The following is a 23773-nucleotide window of genomic DNA, read 5'->3' on the forward strand; positions in this document are numbered from 1 at the left end:
AATAATATATATATAATATGAGTATAAAAACACAAAAAGTCAGGTCTCAAAATTTCATAAAACAACATATAAACATGTATAAATAAACATATATATATATATATATATATATATATATATATATATATATAAATTCCTTGTGTAGGTCAGGATGTATAAACACAGAAGATGCATTGATTGTGTCTGTCTGTTGGGGCCAGAGAGGCCAGTGGGGCCAGCAAGGTTTAAGTATCATCCTGTTGCTGCCATCTATTTTTAGCATATGTTTAGCTCTGAATACAAAAGTTTAGGAACAGTATGTCTGTGTACCACACCTACTTGGCTCATCCTACAGAGACTTTCAGAGTAACTGGTACTTATACACAGTGATATTACGACAACCCTGTGTAAGAGATGGCTTTAGTTGAAATGGTGTCATAGGTGAAGGGTTCTGTTACAAATACCTCCTTTCAGGGGAGTTCCTTCCCATTGTCAGAACCAATAGTTTTTACTCAGTCATAGAACCAGTGCCTTTAGATCAAAGAGAGCAAAGGTTTATTGTCTAAAATGTTTCTGGTACCAAAGAAACAGCCCACTTGGAGACCTATTCTAGTTCTTTCCTTTGTAAACCTGTATGTGGAAGTACAAACTTTCAGGATGTTGACCCTTTAGAATCTGTTACATCTCATCCCCAATAGAGTTTTATGGTAACATTAGATCTAAAAGATGTGTCACTACATTCTGTTACCCATAGGCTTAAGGAAATTTCTCAGATTCTGTGTCTAGGTCACATTATCAGTTCATCTCTTTACCCTTTGGATTATCTACAGCTCCCAGGGTGTTTACAAAGTGTTGGGGCTCCAGTCATAGCTTATTCCTTATTTAGACAACTTGGGTATCTTTGCAGTGCGTTTTCCCAGAGGAGCTGCTAGAATGAGTTTTTTCTCTTCTGACTAGTCCTTGGTTCATAGTTAAGTACTAGGCAATCAGTCTATGGACCATTTCAAGGCTAGCCAAAAAAACTATTTAGAATTTCCCTCTAGCCTCAAGGAGAGCAAGACAAGATACCACAGGAGAGAATCTGAGGCTGCCAGTCATTTTTTAGGTTTACATTGAAAGTGGCAAGGGTGCTACTTTGCTTGATATTAAGCAGAAATGTGCTACAGAGATGAGGGATATGTTGGGATACGAGTCTATCATGCCAACATGTCTTATTTATTTGCTGAAGGTTTAATTCCTCTAACCAAGTATTTGATGTACAATTAGTTCTGCAAAGGGCTAGAAGATCAATTAGAGTTTGATCTTTCATGGCACGAAAGCCTAGATAGATCTTCATGGAGGAGTCTGTAAGAGACCGAGTACAGGGAAAAGGATGACAGTTTCTCTTGATAACTAAGATTTTTGTGGCCACTGATATTTTCAGTTATGAATCTCTTAGGTTTCTTAGGTTGTTGTGATATGAAAGGATAAAACAATGCCAAATGGAGCAATTATAGTCAGTAATGGGCCTGATAAGATATGAGTAAAGAGAATTAAGATTTCTTTGGATATTATGGAGATGCCTTTGGAAATTAGGTGGGTTAGATAAAAGGCTTTCCGAGCTACTGTAGAGATATGATGGTCAAATGACAAGGAATTACCAGTAGTGCCCAGATCCCTTACAATAGTCTCTGATTGAAAGGGTACATCTCCTATATATGGTAAGTGAAATTATACATTTTTTTACATTTAATTTGAAACCATTGTCCTTGCGCCAATTGTTAGCATGGTCTAAGCCATGTTGGAGCAATTGTGCATTAGTCTAATGTCTACTAACACCATCCCGATTACAGTTATGTACTGACTTAGCTAGCCATAGGCCAGAAGTGCTGGCCTGAAGATCTGAGAAATATGTGCCAAATACGAGAGGGCCCAAAGCTGAGCCCTGTAGTACACCACTGGTACCTTTTTTGCTATCAGAAGTGGCACCTGTACTGTAACCACGTGTTCTGTCAGGCAACTATTTAGCTGTCCATCACACCATATAAGGATTTATATTCAGATTTCCAAACTGTCATTAATGCCTGCATGGGGAATAGTGACAAAGGCCTTGGCCAGGTTTAGGTATGCTTGTAAGCACAGCATAACCACTATCCACTGCTTCATTTACTTTTTCAAAGAAGTTAATGAGGCAGGACCTTCCTTTGATAAAGCCAAATTGATTAGGGAACAGCCTTGAAAGATTTTCTATGTCTGGATTAATGAAATCTGAGATAATGTGCTGCACAGCTGTACATATGATGCTAGTGAGACTAATGTGGCTGTAGTTACCAGGGTCCGTGTTTTTGGCCACCCTTGCATAATGGCATTACAGTGGTGGTTTTCCAGGTTTCAGCAATGCAACCAGTACAGAGGCTTAGATTAAAGAGGTTAAGTGGGGCTTCAGAAAGGCCATATTTGGCACTGGTACTCAGGCAGCCTATTATGTTGTCAGGGCCCATGGATGAAGTATTAGTTTTTGAAAGACTGAGATAGCTTGTTTCATAATATTTAAATAGGGTGCCTGGGATTGTGGAACCTGTGGGATAGGTATAACTGTAGGTGGAGTAAAATGTGCACTAAATTTGTTAGCTAGGATATTATCCATTTCCGTTGTGTCAGAGTGTGTACTATTATTGTGGACTAGCTCCAAACACTGTTGGGTGTTAGTTCTTAACTTCCTGACGTATTTAAAGATTTGCAGTTATTTTGCACGGTTTTGAGCTTTCTGATGGTTCCTTTAAACTCTTTGTTACTTTGCTTAAGTGTGCTCTTAAGATACGTAGAATGAGACTTCTTGTAACCATTAAGTAGTTTATTTCTGTTGTTATATAATTTATTTATATGGGTATTCCACCACAATGGTTTGTTTTTAAACTTCTCATATTCATTATGGATAAGGACTGTCTTATCAATATGACTGTTTAAGCTGGAGTAGAAGTTAGAGGCATAGGTAGCAGCTTTAGCAATATGATCCTTTAGAGGAGGATTACAGCAAAAGAATTTAATGAAGTCGCCAAGTAACTGAAAAAGGTTTGCTTTTGAGAAGTACCTAAACACGGAGTTGTTTACAGGGGAAGTACCACCAGTTTTAAAGGAAGAGGTCACTAAATGGTCTGATTTAACAAGACGTGATGATACATATGGGGATATTTGTGAGAACTAGATCCAGGATATTGGGGATCCTAGTAGGATGGTTAACCTATTTGTGAAAAAGTGTTGGCAATTATCATGTCAAGGAAGAGCTGGGCATGCCAGCCAATGGCAGTGTAGGTCAGCCAGTTTCTTGATGGATAGATGAAGTCCCCTGGTAGAAAGGTCTTAGATTTAATGAAAATTTCAGCTAATGTGTTAAGATAGCTATCAGAGGGGGGCAAAGATTGTATTCTATGGGTAGCTATGAAGTAGTAATTAGTATGGTTTAGGGTGTTTTGGACCTCTAGGAGTTCATATGTGGTGTCTTAAGGAATCTGTCATTAGGTGATGACATCCTTGTCAAGTACTGATACTCCTACAAAATTGCCAGTGGATCTGAAGACATGATAGGCATTATACCCAGAAAGAGAGAGCAAGTGCTTTCATTGGTCTGAAACCATGTATGTTATGTAGTCCAGTCTCACCTACATTCTTACCCGTGGGTTCAGAGCCGAATATCGGCTCCGACTCGGCCAAACTTTTCTAGATCAAAGTTTTCTGTTGGCTGGGCTAAGAAGGTATCCCATGCTGCACTGCTCCATATCCCCAGATCTCGTTTGCCACTCGTGTAGCTCGGATGTGGTCTCGCTCTTGGCTGTGGCTAAGTACCTTTTTTCTTCTTCTTCTTCTTGAGAGAATTTGTTACAAACAAAAGCTATTTTAATAGCTATTTCTATTTGGTGTTTTTTGGGTATAATCTGTAGTGTGATTGTTTTTTGTGGTATCCCACTAGCTGTTCCAACGGGCTAGGCCCCGTTTCAGTTAGAGGACCTAGTCCATCCCCTTACTTGTCCCTGTGTTTGTTTTTTGCTATCTAAAACCGTTTGAATTAGAGGTTTTAGTGTCTGTCTTCCTTGTTCTGTATGCGAGTTTGGTCTAAAACCGTTTTAGTTAGAGGTTTTTAGTCCTAGTCGTCTTAGTGTGTGTCCTTTCTGAAGATTGTGTGTGCTGCTGTTTGTGGAAAAATTTGTTCCCACGCTTAGTGTGGTGTTTTTGTGTGCCTGTAGTTATTTTTCCAGTCAGGCAGTGACTTGCTCGTTGTATTGGTATTTGTGATTAATTTTCAAGATGTCCAAAGATTCCAAGGAGCACAAACCTTCGGGTTTTAAAAAGTGCTCTAAGTGTGGTTACAAGATGTCCATCACCGATGGGCATTCAGTATGCGTTTATTGTCTGGGAGCAATCCACCTGCAGCTTCTGCCATGCTTTTAGTCCCAGGGTGCTCCAAGAAGGAAAGAATAAGTTAATTCTGAAGGGACTCTTGAAACCCTCGTTCGAAGAGGCCATGGATTCTGCTTCCAGATCAAAATCCACAAAATCAAAAAAGAGATCTCCGGCTCCTTCAGTCTCCTCGGAGCCACCGGAGAAAGTGATGAAACTAGCTTCGACCTCCTCAGCTCCACTGTCCTCGGGGCCGTAGGAAGTGTCTGTATTGATGGAACCAGCGTTGGCTCCAATTATATTGGAACCTCTTCGGAGCCGATCGCCCAGTACTAGACCAGTGTCACCTGAGAGGAGATCCTGACCTTCCCTCCCTGTCCTCCAAATCCTCCAGGACACTTTCAGATGTGGATGTCGATAGGGTGGTGCAGAGGCTCCTTCAATCACTGGTTTTGGCTAAATTGTTCTTCGCTCCGTCCCAGTCGGCTCTGGAGCCCATCCCGATACCTTCTTCAATTATTCCTCCGAGCGCATCTCTGTCTTCGGAGCTGGAATGCTCTGTTCCATGTGATGTTCCTAGGTCAGTTCCGATGGCCCCTCCGGGCTCATCGGTGCCGACATTAGCTCCAACCCCATCAGTGCCGTCGACGGGGTTCGGGACTCAGGATTCCTCAGTCGGGCCCGAGGGGGACACCTCGGGACACCTTTTGGTTCCTAGTCTCCCACTCGGTGCCTCGGCTCGTGGAACTCCGGCTCCTGTCATGATCTCGGAGGCTGGCCAGTCCTCAGACTCGGGGGGGGGGCAGCCTTTGAGGCCCATGCAGAGTGCGCTGGCCAGATTTCAGCCACTTCATACAGGTCGGACATTCTGTCCCCTACCACTCTGGTGAGAGCCTCTGATCACCACCTATCTGTAGACAGCGGAGCCCCAAGGCCTAGGGATACCCCCACGTTTCTGAGGGCCCCTCAGAGTTTTTGCCTGAGGAGCCCCCTAGAAAGAAAATGTGCAAGAGAAAGCACATAGACTCCCAGGATGAGTCTCTCACCTCAGATACTGACCTCGAGGAATTAGAGGGGTCCCCCAAGTCATCCTCTGACGATGTCTCTTTCTCCAACATCCTGGAGATATTGAAACAAAGAGGTGACTGGCCATCCAAAGCCCCCTCCGAGGAGGAGTTGGTCTTCTTGAAGGCCTTTGGTGCTCAGCCCTCCCCCTCCTGGGTGTCCCCACCCTTCAACGAGCTCCTGGATTTAATTTGTCGGAGGGTGTGGGAGAACCCTGATTCTGTGGAACCCGTACCCAGGAGACCCAATAAATTACTGTCTGCTCCCCCGAGTAAGGGGTTTTTGTCCAGAGGAGTCCCTGTGGATGCCATGGTGGTGGCGGCCACTCAGAAGAAATTAGCAGAGACTTCTTCCTCCGTCTATCCTCCTAACAAGGAGTCTAGGATCATGGACCAGTACAGGAAGCGTACCCTCTCGTCAGCAACCTTTGTCTTATGGTTGCTGAACTACCTCTCTCATTTTACTCTGCTCCAGAGATCTCCTCAAGGAGTTAAGAGATACTCTCGCAGGTAACGTTCCTGAGGCGGTGGCCCAGACGGTTAATACCCAGGTGTCTACCCTTAATTCCATCATTAACTCCTCCATGCGGCTCATTTCATATGCAGCTGAGGGAGCGAGTAGGGCAGCAAGCTCAGGAGTCGCCCTTAGGAGGCAAGCCTGGATGCACCTTTGTCATTTTGCGGAGGCCTTCAAGTCTTCTTTCACTGACGCCCCCTTTGATGGTTCTTCTTTGTTCGGAACCAAGGTGAAAGCCACCCTCACCAGGTGCGAGCAAGAGAGAAAGACTCTGTCTGCTGTAGGGGTCCGTTTTTCCCTTCCCTCTAGGCCTTACTCCAAGGCCCAGAGGGGTGGGAAGATGTGGTTCAGAAAATTACAGAGATGTTTTTCCCGGTGCATAAGGTGAGCCCCCCAGCAGAGGCAGAGGCAGGGGAGGTTATTCAGGGAGACGTCACCCTAGAGGCAGAGGGGGCCCCCGCAATTCGGGAGACCGCAATTCCTTTTGCTGCTCTCCCTACTGTCGTTCCTGATGGGATACCCGACTGTGCATTTCCAGAGCCAGTCGGGGGTTGAATATCGTTATACCCAGAAGCCTGGCAAAGCATCACCCAGGACCGATGGGTATTACGAATAATTTCCGGAGGTTATGTCATCCCCTTTTCGTCAGATCCCCCTCCAGTCAGAAAAATCCCGGATGTTCCACCCAGTCAAAGGGATCACGCAGCTTCAGAGGTTTCAAAGCTGCTAGGAAAAGGAGTCATCCAGCATGTCCCCTCAGAGCAGATCGGATTAGGGACTTACTCAAGATTCTTTTTGGTGCCGAAAAGAACAGGGGACCTGAGACCCATATTAGATCTCAGCCAACTGAACAACTATGTACAAAAGTCGAAGTTCCGTATGGTCACACTATAGTCAATTCTCCCATTGTTGGGAAAAGAAGTATGGATGTGCTCCATCGACCTCAAGGATGCTTAACTACCATATCAAAATGGACAGGGCATCCAGGAGTCACCTATGCTTCCTGCTGGGAACCAGTCATTTTCAGTTTTGAGCCCTGCCCTTTGGTCTCACCTGAGCCCCCAGGGTGTTCACCAAGTGTATGGTGGTGGTGACAGCTCACTTGAGACGTCAAGGATTCCAAGTGTTTACGTATCTGGACGACTGGCTCCTCACCGCCCCCACCAGGCATCTACTAATCCAAACCAGGGACGCTACCATCACTCTCTGTCAACAGTTGAGCATAACACTGAACTGGGAAAAATCTGCCTTGTTGCCCTCACAGCATGACATTTTTATAGGTGCAGAGCTAGACACTGTTCAAATGTGATCCTTTCTACCGCAGGAAAGAATCAGAGTCTTACAGCAACAGGTGCACACCCTGCTACCCCTGAGGAAAGCGAAGGCAAGATGGGTTCTCCAACTTCTGAGGACTATGGCAGCAACAATTATGTTAGTCCCTCTAGCGAGATTGCACATGAGGCTCCTTCAATGGCTCCTCTTTGCTCAGTGGTCTCTCCAGAGACTTCCACTTTCCCACCCTATTTTGCTCACAGACAGATGCAAACAGGATCTCAGTTGGTGGCTTTGCACCAACAATCTGGACCGGGGAAAACCCTTCGTTCCACCACCCCCGGTTGCCACAGTGACCACAGACGCCTCCCAGATGGGGGGGGGGGGATTATCTCGGCAGGACAGTCCAAGGCACATGGCAAGATCACGAGATACATCTGCATATCAGCGTCCTAGAGATGAGAGCGGTGCTACTTGCGTTGCAGGCACTTCAGAGCTTTCTACCTCTCGGGACTATCGCAATACACTCGGGCAATATGTCAGTGGTGTGATATCTGAACAAGCAGGGAGGAACCAGATCATACCCCCTGTGCAGAGAGGCCATGCGAGTGTGGCAGTGGGCAGTATCTTCCCAACGGTTTCTCGTGGCAACGCACATTCCAGGGAAGTCCAACTTGATAGCAGACAGGCTAAGCAGAGCTATTCTGATGCCTTACAAGTGGTCCCTGTAGTTGCAGAACGAATCTTCAGCAAATGGGGTCAGCCTTGCTGTGACCTTTTTGCCAGCCCCCTCAATGCCAAATGCAGCAGCTACTTCACGCTGATCCCCTCACAGGGGGAGTCGCCCAGGGACGCTCTAGTCCATGATTGGCCCTCCAGTCTGCTTTATGCTTTCCCTCCGTTTCCCTTGTTATCAAAAGTGATTCAGAAAGAGCAATCCTCGGGAAGCAGAATGATTCTAATTGCTCCACACTGGCCTCGTCAAGTCTCGTTCCCCTTTCTCCATCCCTACATTGTGGACACACCTTGGACTCTGGATCCACAACCAGACTTACTGACACATGTCGGGACAGTTCCACCCCTCTCTGCGGACCCTCCAGTTGACAGCCTGGCTACTCCACTTCCGTCGTTAGTTAGGCTTCATCATTTTTCCCCTGAGGTAGTTCATATTTTATCTTCCTCTCATAAGCCCTCTACCAGGAAGATTTATTCCAGCAAATGGAAGAGGTTTTCTGTTTGGGCTCATACCCAAGGAATTGACCCTTACACAGCTCCAATTGCTTCCGTCTTGGAGTTTTTGTCTTTGCTTTTCCAGCAGGGCTCAGTGTCCACTACCATTAAAGTTCAATTGGCAGCAATTTCTAACTTTCATGTTGCTAATGAGCCTAGTCTGATGGCTCACAGACTCTGTAAGGCTTTCCTGAAGGGCACTCTATTACTCCGTCCCCCGGTCTCAGAACCTATCATGCCCTGGGATCTAAATTTTGTCCTGCAAGCCCTTACTTCACCACCCTTTGAGCCTGCAGCTACCTGTAACTTAAAATTCTTGACCTGGAAAGCTGCCTTTTTAATAGCCATCACATCAGCCAGATGCGTTTCAGAAATTCAAGCTCTTTCTATCAAACCTCCATACTTGATCTTTCATAAGGACAGGGTTTCTCTTAGACCAAACCCTTCTTTTCTTCCTAAAGTGGAATCCATATCTAATCTTAATCAATCTATTGAGTTGCCAGTGTTTTTTCCCCATTTTTCAAACAAGGCAGAATTTAAATTTCATCAATTGGATGTACACAGTTACGTTTCTATCTGCACAGAACCAAAGAGCTCCGAAAATCTGATCAGCTGTTTGTCTTCTTTTTGGAAAACAGAATTGAGTCCCCTGTCTCCAAAATCACCCTATCCAGATGGATATCAAATTGCATCTCTTTCACTTATTCCTCAGGGGGTAAAGCCCTACTGTTTCCAGTCAAGGCTCACTCTTCTCGGGCTGTATCCACATCTACAGCCTATCAGGCCAGATTGTCAATGGATGATATTTGTGCTGCAGCTATCTGGGCATCTCCTCACACCTTTGTTACTCGTTATAAGCTGGACGTGGTATCTAGGGGCAGGTCTTCCTTTGGTTCCACAGTACTCAGGAGTATCTTCCTTTGAGCCTCCCAGGATGTAGGTGCTGGGGATGCTGTCCCACGGGTAAGAATGTAGGTGAGATTGGACTAAATAACATCAAGAAGTTATGTACTCACCATAACGTTTGATGTACATAGTTCATCTCGCCTCACATTCTTACCCTCCCACCTTCCCTCTTCCTGGAGGATCTGGAGGTTAGGTCTGTTTTTTTAGAGCTCCCTTCACCTTTAGTTTATTCCTCTTTACTTGGATGTTGTTATGCATGGGGTATGAGTGTGGTGTTCGCAGCAAACTAGATCTGTGGATGTGGAGCAGTGCAGCATGGGATACCTTCTTAGCCCAGCCAATAAAAGACTTCGAGCTAGAAAAGTTTGGCCGAGTCAGAGCCGATATTCGTCTCCGAACCCATGGGTAAGAATGTGAGGCGGGATGGAATACATGCATCGAATGTTATGGTGAGTATATAACTTCTTGTTCTGTAACAACACATACTTGAATGTGATCAAGTTGCAGGAGAGCCTCATGTTAAGGCTTTTTTTTTTTTTAAAAAGACTCCTGGCACTGAGGAGAGTCGCATTTACTAGGTTGGAATGTCCATCAGATGGACTCTGCCCAAAAAAGTTAGTAAGAGACCATGATTTCCGTGTATGAAATAAGGCAGTATAAGTCAGTCTCAGTAGTACAACAAGGTTCTGAAAAAGAAGGCACTGAAATTTGTGTCATATAGAAGAAAGATGAGAGGTTCCCCTACATGTAGTAAACTAGACTGTCTTGTTTGATACCTAGCAGGATGAAGACTGGCTCACAGCAGTGGGCTGAACTGAGCAAGTCACTTGATATCTAAAGCCTGCAAGGTTCAGCACCTGCAGATGCCTGATAATCAAAATGCAGCCAAAGCCCTTGCAGAAACTCAGTGATCAAAATCAAGCACTCAGTCCCTCACTGGAAGCCAGGAGAAGGTGGATTTTTATCTGGAAACTTTCTTGAACTTCTCCAGTCAGTTATTCACTTTGGACAGGGAATGTCTGAGTATCCTAGGGTTCATGACTTTTATGATTCTTATTATTTATCTTGCCAGGTCACACATGAGAAAGATTCAGTGGTTTTTTTTGTTTTTTTTTAAAACACATGGGCCCAACATTTGTATATTCTGGATTTTCAGATTCCAGTTGTGGGCTTTGTCAAAAAGGGACTACATTGATGGAGACAACAGATAGAAGCAAATTCAGCTCTCCATTTTTCTCCTCCCCTCCCAAGCCAATCTGTAACCAGAGACGACTCAGATTTTGCTCGCGGGACAGTTTCTTTGGAGGTAAATATGCAAGGCCTGTGGAGCTCATCACAGGCCAAAGTGCATAAATGTCAAAGAAGTTGGCTGTGATCATTGCCTTAAAATGTCTTCATCTTCTATCCCCCAGGACCTCTTCAGGAGATTACAGCAAATCCCATAGTGATTTGATACATAAGCAAGGAACACAAGGCTCTATCCTCTGTTCAGGATGGCTATGATGGCTTTGCAGGTAGCTCTTCAGCAGTCCTTAACCCTATATGAGCATCTAGCATTCTGTTGGACCAAAATGTAGTGGTAGAAGGACCAGGACAGACCTTCATGAATGGAAATTTAACGATGGGCCCTTGCAGGAATTGATCATTGTGGAGAACACCTTAAATAGGTCTGTTTGTCTCCTTTCAAAACAAACAACTGAACACATTTTGCTCTAGGCCTCCTTGCAAACAAGGTTGGAAAACAGATGTATCGAAATAATATTCCTTTCTTTTTCCACTCTTTACACTGATATCCAGGGTAATTTGGAAGATTCGGTGGGACTTCCCAGAGATCATTGTGGTGACTCTTTTTTGGCACAGGCAACATTGGTTCTGGAACTGGATAAGGACAATTATTGTAAGCTTCCCCAAAAACTGGACCTACTTAGACAAACAGAGAAGGGGAGTTAGATACACCCCAACTGCAATACCCTGTAGGTACTTCTTTTGTGAGAAAGTTCAGCGGGTACTAAAGGAGGCAAGATCAGCTACTAAGAAATCTTATATTGGTAAGTGGAAAATATTTTCTAGTTGCTGTTTAGTCAATAACCAGGGTTCTTTAGGGATTATGTACCACAGGTACCAAAATATTTGTGGTACTCTCCTTATTCCTCTTTCCAGGTACATTTTGGAATGCCTGCCAGTGGATCCTGAACTTACTTCTTTGTTTAGTCAAACAGTTTCTGAAGGGAGTTTTATACTTGACAACCTTGTAAACAGGTTACACCTTTTACTTTGTGCTGGGAAAGTTAACCATGTTCATAGGTTCATACCAGGCTATCTGCCCTAGGGCATTTATAAGCCTAGCCAGAATGTGTTTGGCTTTCGCCACCCATTTTAAATTTATTTTGCTATGCCCTTTTTCGAGGTTAGTATACTGTGCCTCTGTCTAACAGTGACACAGCAGTGATACCCGGGGTAAACCTACGATCTCCCATCCACTCATCAAGATTCCTCTTGAATAGAGTCAATGAGGGACTCTGCCTAACCTGGACTGGGATTGTATTCCAGAATGAAGGGAGCCTCTGGGTTATGAATCTGTCCCTCCAGCATGTCCTATTTATTTCAGTGCTGAGGTTCAAGTCTCTCGAAGGCGTAGCTCGATGGGATTTGGATTTTCTGAGGTGCAGCATGTCCATTAATTCCGGGTTGGACATGGCTTTATACGCCAGGCACAGATCGCCTCTGAACAGGCGGTATGCCACTGAGTAGAGCTTGAGTTTCTTTAACCGGGCAGCATATGGCATCTGTTTGAGCCCTTTGATCCTCTTGGTGAGGTACTTTTGGGGTCTTTCCAGTTGCTGCAGGTGTCTGGTAAGGTACATCCCAAAAGGGGCATTGTACTCAATTATGGGCCTGATGAGGGATGAGTAAAGAGGCATGATGACCTCCCCTGATCTAGATGTGAATCCCTTCATGATTAGGTGGGCTATATAAAATGTTTTTCTAACCACTTTGGCCATGTGGTTGTCAAATGAGAGATTGCTATCAACTTGGGTCCCCAGGTCCCTAATTAGTTCTTCTGTACTTAATGGATTACCACCTATGTGGTAATTTGTGGGCACTTTGTTTTTGCCAAAGGGGATGACTATACACTTTTTGGCATTTAGCTTGAGGCCATGGCTCTGGCACCTTTTGTCTGTTTCTATGAGGCCCTTTTGGAGGATGCTTGTTTCGGCTGGAGAGTCGATTATGGCGCCCAGTTTGCAGTCATCTGCAAACTTGGTCAGCCACAGTCCTTCCGTGTTGGCCTGTACCTCCGAGAAATATATACCGAACAAGAGAGGTCCCAGGACTGAGCCTTGTGGGACACCACTTGTAACTGGTTTGGAGTCTGACATGGCTCCAGCAATTCTAACCATGTGGGTTCTGTCCTTGAGCCAGTTTGCAATCCATCTAGTGACATAGGGGTTTATATTTAAGCTGGTGAGCTTATCTATAATGCGCGAGTGGGGTATTGTATCGAAGGCTTTAGCGAGGTCCAGGTAGGCTGTGTGGACCACCTTCCCCTCGTCAATGGCCTTGGTGACTGTTTCAAAGAAATCAACCAGGTTTAAGAGGCAGGATCTGCCCTTAACAAAGCCAAACTGGGTAGGATCCAGTGTCTGTAGGTCCCCAATATCTTTATTTATGAGGTCCATGATGATCCTTTCCATAGCTTTGCGGACCAAGCTAGTCAGGCTTATGGGGCGATAGTTTCCAGGATCCGTTGAGGCACCACCTTTATGGAGAGGGACCACTGTTGCTGTCGCCACTCTTTGGGCACATATCCTGTAGTAAGGCTGAGATTGAACAGTAGTTTTATGTTTGGGTTAGCTCTTCTTGGGTTTTCATGTAGGGCCCACCAGGACACCGCCTGGTCCCATTGATGCTGTGTTTTTGCTTTGGAGAGGGCGGCTCTTTCCTGAGCATCTGAGATGTCAGGGGCAGCACTCTGTTGGGATAGATATTTGCCCTTTGTTGGGGAGGGGAGAAGTTTGCGCTGAACCTGTCAGCTAGGATGTTGGCAATGTCTGTGGGTTCAGTGTATTTTTGTCATTTTGGACTAATTCTGAGCATATCTGGGAATTACCACCCAGGTTCCTAACATAACTAAAGAAAGCCTTGTGATTATCCTTAGTGTCCTGTGCAATTTTTCTCTCAAGCTGGCCTTAGACAATTTTATGAGTGCCCGTAGTTTTTGCTAATACTGATCAGTGATGCCTTCCCTTTTGGGATTTTGCTCTATCATTTAGTAGCTTCCTCCTTCTATTGTATAGTTTGTTTATGGCTGGGGTCCACCAGACAGGACGTCTGCCTTTGGAGGATTGGGTCTTGGTTTTATTTGGGATTAAATGATCCATGCATTCCTGAAGGTGTTCATGGAATGCGTTTATAAAGGATTCTGTGGTCTGGGCCATATTTTCCACAGGCCCGGGCTTTGAAGGATTCCACCTCAGTTTTGAGGAGTGTGAAATTTGCTTTAGAGAAGTTTTTCACTGTGGTTTTCTGGGCAGGAGGTGGGGTCGGGATGTGAATATCCAGTGAGATTAGTTTATGGTCTGATCTTACCAATGAGGGATACACTTCTGGTCTGGAGCATAGAGTCCCCATGTTGGTGATGATCAGGTCCAGTATGTTTTCCCTCTTGTGGGAGTGGTAACAAATTGTTCCATAGCATTTGAGTTTATAAATTCTAGGAATCTTTGGGCTAGGGTGTTGGAGCTAGAGTAATGCTTCCAGTCTATGTTTGGGTAGTTGAAGTCGCCCAGTATAATGGTGTTTGGAGAGACCTTCATATTTTCCAGTGTTCTCAGGAAGGCCGAGTGGGGTTCCTGGGTTTGGGAGGGTGGTCTGTAGCAGGCTATAAACTGGAAGGCAGTTTTACCCACTGTTAGTTGCACATGGATAGTCTCTGATGCTTCGTGCTTTGCCACCAACCTGGAGGTGTGGGTATCTTTGATGAATATCGATACTCCCCCTCCTTTTGTGGTTCGATGCCGAAAAGCATGGTATGAGGTATAACCTGGTAGTGCTGGGGTGCTCTCGGGAGCCCTGAACCAGGTTTCTGTTACTGCACAGATATCTATGTTCTCCATGCTAAGGAGAGTTTTGAGTGCATGCATCTTGAGGTTTAGACTTCTGGCGTTGAGTAGCATTACTTAGTTTCTTATCCCTTGTGATACCTATGGAGGTAGGTTTGTCTTTTGAGCCTTGCCTAAAAAAGGCACTATGGGGGTAGCAAGAGCCTTTGCCAATATCCGAAAGCCCAGGGGTGACAGGTGCAAGCCATCCCTAGCGAAGCATCGTGGCTTGTTGAGCATATCATCCCAAGCTGACAGGCATTGGATCCCCTTTGAATGACACCAGTACTTAAGCCAATTGTTGAAATTAATCATCTTGTCTTCATATTGTGGCATCATTCTTGGTGAGGGTAAGATGCTACTCAAGGTCAGGGTCATACCGGCCTGGGCTACATGCTCAGAGAGCTCCTTTATGTCTCTTTTCATGTAGTCCAGGGAGGTGCGCCTCAGGTCATTCACACCAGCATGGACAATGACTGAGTCATATTTGTACTTGCCTTGGAGTGACCTGAGTGCTTGTGTTATGTGGCGGATCCTAGCGCCGACAGGCTGCTCACCTGACCCTCTCCTTGTTCAGCCTGGTGAGTGGGACGTCAGTGTGCCTGATGATAGAGTCACCTATTACAAGTGTATCAGGTGTGTTGTTTAGTCTTAAGGGCTGTGACTGTTCGGCACACTGGCTTTGTGAGATATGTGTTGCACATGTTTTGTTTTGGGGTAGCGGTTGCTTGGGTGTCTGCTTTGGAGGTCTCTGCTGCTTAGGCAGATCTTTATTTAGAGCCTCCGAGTATGTTTTTGTGTGATTATGTGTTTGGTTTGCTGTCGTGGTAGGTCTATGTGAGACTGGAATTGTAGTGAGTGTGGTTTCCTTCTCCTCCTGACTGGTTAGGCCAGTACTGAGTTGAGAGAGCTTAGCCTCCAGTTTGGCTATATGGTTGCATCTCTCACATGGGTTGGAATTTGTTGGGAGGAGGAGAGGGTTGTCTTCATTTGAACCTACTCATCAAGAGATTTCAGGTCCATTACATGCAAAACTGTTCTCATTGCTGTGACATCTGCAAGAGGAGTGTCTGAGTTGCAAGCTGTCATGGTGGGTGAGCCCTGTCTGCTTTTTCATAGGGTCTTATGAATAAATCCCTCATACATGCCTAGAGTTGTTTCATAGTTTACTTTGCATCAAGCCGTCAATCTCCTGGTCTTCTATCCAGATCCAGTGAGAATAGATCCTGTATACTATGGGTGTACATAGGCAGCTCAGGTACTATCTTGATAGAAGAAAGTCCTTTAGAAAAGCAAATTCCGATATTTGTTTCCAGGGCCGGTGTTAGCATTTTGGGGGCCCCCAGCAAATGTCAAGTTTGGGGGGCCCCCTAGGCACTTCCTGTCACTGCCACCCCTCCAAAGAAGCCTTTTAGTTCACATTACAAACTTTTAGAAGTAGTTATGTACAGCCTAGCTACAATGTTGTTACAGTATGATAGGCCTATGTACCACGCTGTGTTCACCCTTCTAACAGAGGGATGTTCACAGTTACTGGTATTTTAGTTACAACAATGATACATAATAGCAACTCTATGTGTAGGTCTGGACATAGGTGAAATGCTGTCTATATGCTTCAAAGTGCATTTTAATTTTTTTTCTTTTTACATAATCTTTTCATCCAATGATGGATTGAGCAGAAATGATGATTAAGGAAAGAAATTTCAGTGTTGCTGTTCAACTTAAGTTTTCCTGGCATCCTTTCAGAACACCCTTCCTGACCAAGACAGCACAGTAATAACCACTTAGGAAACAACTCAAATAGGCCAGGGTCCAAGAAGCCATATATAGGTGCCCTGAGGTGATTTTAGAGCATTTTCCCAACTTTTATATCCAGTGGTGTCCTAAACAAGTAAGAAAATAACTTCAGTCTTTTCTTATTTCTTTCTAGGATGACATAAGATGTGCCCAAGGCTTAATATTCAAATATGACAAAATAGTAGCTCACAAAAAAACTAACAAGACATTTGTTGTCTGGATACATAGGTCCAATCTGTGAATATGGCCTGCCTCCCTAATCCCCCCCCCCAAAAAAAAGAAGACAGTCACTGCCTATACATCCCTCTGGTGTTAGACTGGAATGAAAGCCGATGTTCAAATTGCCAGTGTCATGTGTTTCAAGTGAGTACTGACATACAAAAACATAGCATGACTCCTCACTCCTTAACCCAAACTGTCAAAGGCAGCTGCCTATGTGCATGCCTAAAGTGTGATTGTGAGAAAAGTGAAAAGAATAACGATTATAGTAATGTATTCAACGTTGTTGCTCCTAGATGGTACACACTGCCCCCTACACAAGTTATAGTAACCTTCTTTGTACACATCTGAGGTCTGTGAGAAAAGTAAAAGAAACTATGAAAACACTGTCCTCATCCTCATGAGGACACCTCTATGGTTAGACTGTAATGAAAATTAAAGTAACCCCCCATAACCTACAACAGCTTTCTATACACACACACACACACACACACACACATCTGAGCAGGACTGGTATTAGAATGGGTGCAGTTGAGAGCAGAGGCCATTATCTGCTTTATCCTAACAGGGTCAGCCCTGTTCAGGTTAAAGACCGTAATCAGAAAATTAATACAATTTTTCTCAGTTTTTCCCCAACCAGCAACAGCTTTTATGGGGTCCTCATACAGTCAAGGATGGTTAAGGGTGCCCCCTGTATCAATTTATACAGTCTGGGGAGTGGGGACCACCAGACTCTGAAGACTGAAGTGTTTGAATGTTCTCTGATATATTTTATGCATTACTTTTGAAATATAATTACTTTGTTAGCTACATTTTTCACTGATACCCAGAAGAATAATATATGTGTCCTGGCATTATTAGATGTGTGCAGAGGTACAAATCAGTGATATTTTATACAAACACACACAAAAGACATAGCAGTACTAGTTTAGTACTTATTTCAGCAAACAGCAATACATTGTGCAACACTGGTTCTGCCACACCAAATCAGGGACTGCTGTTTAGCAGTCATCAAACAGCATCAGGGGTAAGTCACCTGAGGAGTAAAACATACATGTCACTGTCCCTGATTTCACAGACTTTCCCTGATTTTGCTCATAATTTTGCTCTATCCTTCATAAAAAAAGTTTGATTTGCTAATGAATCATTCAGGAATGCAGACAGTCAATAATTCCAGGCATCAGCAATTTATACTTTGTATTATCCAAAAAAATACATGTTGATGCAAAAGGTGTTACATTTGTAAGTGAGTTAGAGTAATATGTAAAATGTGTTCCTGATTTTGAGACTTTATTCTCCTAATATTTTTGGAATTGTATTGAATTTTTGTGCAAAGAAGTTGTGAGATGTAGCATCTGGTATTCTACCAATATTTATAAAACTCCCTGAAAGAAAAAAAAAAAACATCCAAGATCGGAAGCATTAGCTCTTCTTAAAATACAAGGTTTGCACTCAAATCAGGCACTCTGACCTGTTGATCTCTCTATTGCTTACCTTGCTTATGTTCATTATCAGCTTTATCCTACCAGTCATACCATAGCCTTGTTCAGGTTAAAGAGCATAATTCATCAGCTACTTTTGTAGGCCCCCATGCAGTCAAGGATGATTAAGGCCCTGTCTTGCAGCAACAGGTATTGCAGGTATCTAAAGCTGGCTATGTTGTGGGTGCTACTATAACCAGAGATATCTTGGAATTTTAGAGGAGATATAAATAAGAGTTATTACACACCTCGTTTATTAAGTATACAGGATTGCTGCACTAGCTTTTGTTAGTTTGACAGACATGTTAAAAAGTATCAAAATAAGATAACTTGCTGTGGTTGGGGCCCCCCCAGGAACAGGGAGCCCCCAGCGACCCCAGGGTTCGCTGGTGCCTAAAGCCGGCTATGTTTGTGTCTCATGTTGGAAGAAAGCAAAAGGCAACTCGTCTCAAGGTTGTTGTCCTCAGCTAATGCCATTAGTTATACTCACCATTGTAAGCCAGATCCAGGCAGTATCACAGCATATTCTACTAAAGCCTTAGCTTCTTTGGCATGTTGGAAAGGGGAGGCTCTAGAAATATTCTAGAGACAGAAATGTAGTCAAAAAGCATTACACACTTGATTTCCTTTTCTAGGTCCATGACAGGTTTTGCTAGGACTATTTTTCAGTAGCTTTTGGTTGTATTTCCTTCCTCCTTCCAGGTTGGATAGGCTTTAATTGACCTGTATAGCCTAAATGCTAATGCAGCAGTGAGAATGATGAATATATACAATTATGTAAGTTACACTTAACCATAATAATAGTTGTTTGATGTTGTCACTGCTTCATTAGCCTCACCCTCCATTCCCCTTCTTGTATAAATAATTACTTGTAAGAATATAACAATTTTGATAGTGTTACTTTTTTTTTGTAGTTCAGGATGTGTACGGTCCTTTTTTACTTATGAGCAAAAAAAGTCCTGAAGAAAGCTTCTCTCTGACTGCTTGTTTCCCTCCTCAGGACTGACCAATTGGCAGTCAGTGTGAAGGTGTAGGAGGGAGCTGGAGCATTTGAAAGCTGGGTTGGTTGTGTCCTGGGTAGGACGCAAATCTGTATAGCCTAAAGGCTACTGTAGCAATGAGGAATTTGAATGTTTACTGTTATGGGTAAGTACTGTACTTTCCTTGTCACCAAGACGCAGCACCTCTTCCACTGGGCAAAGTTTTGCATGTATGTTTGAAGCAAGATTAAAGTATTTAAGCACTTAATGTGATTTTATTTTTTTACTTATTTGTTGCCTTGCAGGGATGATCAGTTTTCCATCTTCACCCACTTCACAGTAGTACAATTCCATTAGTATAATGTTTTTAGTGATGTGTTGTAGAAGCTGACTGTTTTAGTCATGGCTTCAGAATCTTAGTTGTGTTTTCACATATGACATATTTTGAGGCTTTGGTACTTCAAGCACAGCCTCCACTTTGTTATACACACTCAAAAAAGGGGGTTTCCTTGAAAGATCTACATTTGCTTTTATTAACTCGAAGCCCATGATGCTGTTTACTTTGTAGATCTATCTTTAAATTATTCAAATGATTGTCACTCTTTCCTTGCAGTAAGATTTTATTAATGTCACACTCAGGTTTGAGAACTTGATCTTGTATTACCTTTTGCCAAATGGCTGGTACATTCTATGGCAAAAACAAGATGGCTATGTTAGAATAAGCCTTTAAGTCACGATAGTTTGGAAACTTTATCTCTTTAAGAAACAAGCTAATGCCCAGTCTTTCTTTGCAGAATTCCACCACCAATACCCATCCAACAGTCTGCGATGCCAAATATTTCCATTTATGCTAATTGCATTATACAATTCTCCATTTGTAGACCTTTACAATTTCTCCATTTATTGCTTCACACCTATACCACGCATTATTGCTTTAACAATAGCTTCTGGAGTCAAGTCTCATATCCCAGTAGTTAAGAAGTCAGCCTTTATAAGATTCCTTCTCGACTATCATTTGGCACCTTCAAAAACTGGTCAATTTACTTCTAAATGCTGTACCCCATCTTAAACCCAGCAAGAAAGGCCTCTAGTTTTGGATATAAACAAATTCTTACTGTATCAGTTTGTCTTTGAGGTGGTCTTGTTTCGTTGGTTCCAGATATGTTCCTGCCACCCTCACCCTCATTTTGAGCATCCTGTCCATTCAGTATCTGCTTTTGGGAATTGATATGCAGGGCTTGATATTCTCTTATGTTGTTACATGACACTTTACAGTGTGTGGTGCTGTCCTGAGGAAAAATGCTGATTTGAAAAGAAAGAGAGGTAAGTCGGGTCATAGGCCCACAAAGGGCAGTTATCCCAGATCAGCTTGTAAGAATATTTCCTTTTATTTCACAAGTTCTTATTACATTTTGTTATTTAATAAATACTTTGTTTTGTGATGGCTTATATTCTGTTTTCTCTGTCTCTCGCTGTCTTCACAGAAGTTATTGGATGCTCATGAAGAACAGAACATTGATAGCTACACTGATGCTGTAAGTAATAGGGAATAAGTAAAAAAAAAAAAAAAAAAGCCTGAATTTGTGTTTGTGTATGTGTGACCCTGGAATATTAAAAGGTCTTGTGACTTTGTCCACATAAATGTATCTTTTGGTTGAGCAAATGTTTTGATAACTGGGATTTTTAAAATATTTTTGATCATTTTTATTATTTCCTAGCATAATATGTTTCTAATACATTTGTATATACCGTTTGCCATATTTGTCATTTTTTTATTGCATCATTGGTGTCTCTTCATATTTTATTGTATCCTGTGTATTCCACTATCAAATTGTATGTATATATGCTTTTTTATTACATCTGTACTACTGTTTTATTTAATGATATCCAGCTCTGTGGAGCTTTTCTCCCCAGACCTCCAATGGAAATGGGTATTTATTACCCAGTCAGACTTCCCTGGTAAACAAATGTCAATAAATAGAGTCTAGGTTATAGCGTCTTAAGAGGTTTATTATTCTGTGTTTTGGATGTCCCCACTCTCCAAGTATACAATTTGTTGAGATTTCCTGCAAATCACATTACCTATACATGCAGTGGTGTAGCAGTCTAGTTGGTAGACCTTGAAGTTTCTTATACCTTTTTGGATACTTAATGTCACTTGGAAGGTTGTCTTAAATACTAAGGTTTTCATAATGAGATCTTTGAAGATTTCTCAGTCATTAAGATAGGTAGTTACTGGCAGACCTGTTCTTTATCTTCTTTTTTTGATTTTCGGCGGTGGGTGGTATGAGCCACCTTCTCTTTACTTCTTTCCTGCTGTATTCATGAACATCAGTTTGTTGCTGACCTGTTAAGGTTTGCATTCTCTTTCCATTGCTTTATAAATCAAACAGTAAAGTGTGCTTACTTTTATTTCAGTATATGCTGTGGTTCTGACCGCATATTTGATTTTCTTAGAATGAATTCTATGTTTGATATGTATGCATCCAGCATTGCTAAGTACTTCAAAAGGGAGGCACAGTCATTTAAGCATGTGTACTTAAAGTTGTATATGTCTAGGCATCTTATGGTCCTTGTGATTGCTTGCCCAGTATTATTCCTATATCAGGTATTGGAGAACTTCCACAGTGGGTGAACGATTTCCCAGATGTGAGATTATACATTACCTCTACCAGCTTGCACTTTTTTGGAGCTCGCCACTTTGAGATGATGACTAATTCCTAAGCCTCTCAGTACTCTTGTGCTGGTCACATAGTTTATATTTTAGCATGTTTATTAAATCATCATATGACCTGGGTAAATACACAATAAAATGAAAAAAGCCATAGAAACATTTTTCTGTTATTTTCATGCTTTCTACATAAATTTTCAGGTGCTGTCAAGACACTGTAACAGTAGGACTAGGTCTTTGGCAGCCTCTTGTGACAACACTGAACTCAGAAGGTCAAGCTCCTCCCTTCCCAAAATTCTTCTTGCTGTTACTCCTCCAGATCTTGTTGCTATCTGTGATGACAGTGACGCCTTTTGTCAGAGCTCGAGCTAGGTGATGTTAAGGTAGTCCAATCTCACCTTCATTTTTACATATGGGTTCGGAGCCGATTTACAAGCTGGAAGACTTCTGGTTGGCTCGTGGCTAAGCAGGTATCCCATGGTGCACCAGTACAATCCGCAGATCTTGTTTGCCGCTTCGACGAGTTCGGTTGTGCTTCTCTTGGCTCTGGCTAAGTTTTTTAAAATTCTTCATATTGTATCGTGTTAATGTTTTATTATTGTATATTTAGTGTTGCTAATATTTCAGGCAGTTGCTTTGCTTGCCTTTTTTGAGTGCAACTTAGTTTTTCTAGTTTATTGGTATCCTGTGTGCCAGTTAGTTTAGGAGCTGTTGTGCATTTTTTGATTATTAGGTAGAGTTTTTGGCAGTTTCCGCTCCTAGTCAACAGGGGCTCCTGTTGTCTTGACCTTTTGTTGGTCATCATTAGCAGTTGGTTTCTGCTATTTTTGACATTGTTTGTTTTTGGCGGGGATCTGCTTGTGAAGTTACTAGGATTGCAAGTTGATTACAGGTTTTTTTTTTCTTCTTAAGAATAGAAAGTTATTATGTCATTTACAGTTTTTCTTGTCTGCATGGGCTTTCCTTTCTGGTCTGTTTAAGTTAGAAGACCTAGTTTCACTACACCGGACTAGGCCCGTTTAAGTTAGAGGACCTAGTCCTCATGTAACTCCTTTAGCTAGCTTTCTCTACACCGGGCTAGGCCCGTTTAAGTTAGAGGACCTAGTCATCGTGTAATTCCTTCTTAGGGCTAGGCCAGTTTTAGTTAGAGGACCTAGTCCTCCCTTTCTTTTCGCTCTTTCAATCTCTCTGGGCTGTGTGTGTGTGTGTGTGTGTGTGTGTGTGTGTGTGTGTGTGTGTGTGTGAAAGATGTCGAAGGAAAGCAAGGAGCATAAACCCTCAGGGTTCAAAAAGTGTATGAAGTGCTCCCAAAATATGTCCTTAATGGATGGCCACAGTACCTGTGTCTACTGCCTAGGGGCCATTCACTTACAGGAGTCATGTTTGTTCTGCCATGCTTTCTCTCCTAGAGTGTTACAGGAGTGGAAGAACAAACTCATACTCAATGGTGTATTGAACCCATGCTTTGAGGAAGCACTATCCAGTTCTTTGGCTTCCTCTAAGTCTGAGAAATCAGAATCCTCAAAAAGGCCTTCTCAGGCACCGGCTGGTGTCTCGGAGCCACCTCCTAAACAATCAAGACAATCCAAATCTGCCTCCTTGACTCCTCAGCCTTCGGAGCCGAAGGAGAGCATCGTGGTGGTGTCAGTCAGTTACAGGGGTTTCGGAACTGATCTCTGAAACAGTTGATACAGCAGTTGACTCTGCTACTCGGAGCCAGTCTGTAAGCTCCCTACTGGTGTCTGCCGCAATTAAGTCTCCAGTGCCCTCCATGTCAAGATCCCCAACTGTGTCTTCCAGGTCTTCCAGGACCCTTTCAGAAAAAGATTTGGAGAGGGTAGTGCTGAGACTCCTGAAGTCATCTGCCTTGCCAAAATTATTGTCGGTTTTGACCCAGTCAGCTCCGGAGCCACTTGACCCACCTTTGCCCTTGTCTGCTATTCCTCCTCCAAGCCATACTGGCCTTTCGGTGCCGGAGTGCTTGGTGCCAACAGAGTAAATGCCGGATCCAACTCACCTTGTTGCTGCCTTGGAGCCGGGTTCGTCTCCGACACACTCTGTGCCGTCCGTCGTGTCCAGGGGCCAAAGCTCCCCTGTCAGCACTGACAGGGAGGGTTGGAATCAAGCTTTTCGGTTCTGAGCCTTCCTCTTGGTGCGTCGGCCAGGGTTAGCTCGGACCCT

General features: G+C 43.3%; 1 protein-coding gene across 2 annotated transcripts in view; it reads left to right on the forward strand.

Annotated features, from left to right (window-relative positions):
* The window catches only part of NAPA (NSF attachment protein alpha), a 1517602-nt gene that overhangs the window by 1446737 nt on the left and 47092 nt on the right, over positions 1-23773 (forward strand). For both annotated transcript variants that reach the window (XM_044078906.1, XM_044078978.1), the window contains exon 10: positions 20406-20456. In XM_044078906.1, coding sequence (XP_043934841.1) covers positions 20406-20456 — 51 coding nt within the window. The remainder of the gene's footprint in view (positions 1-20405; positions 20457-23773) is intronic.

Source organism: Protopterus annectens, chromosome 1.part0 (assembly GCF_019279795.1).
Source record: "Protopterus annectens isolate FY-2018-M chromosome 1.part0, PAN1.0, whole genome shotgun sequence".
NCBI lineage: Eukaryota > Metazoa > Chordata > Ceratodontiformes > Protopteridae > Protopterus > Protopterus annectens.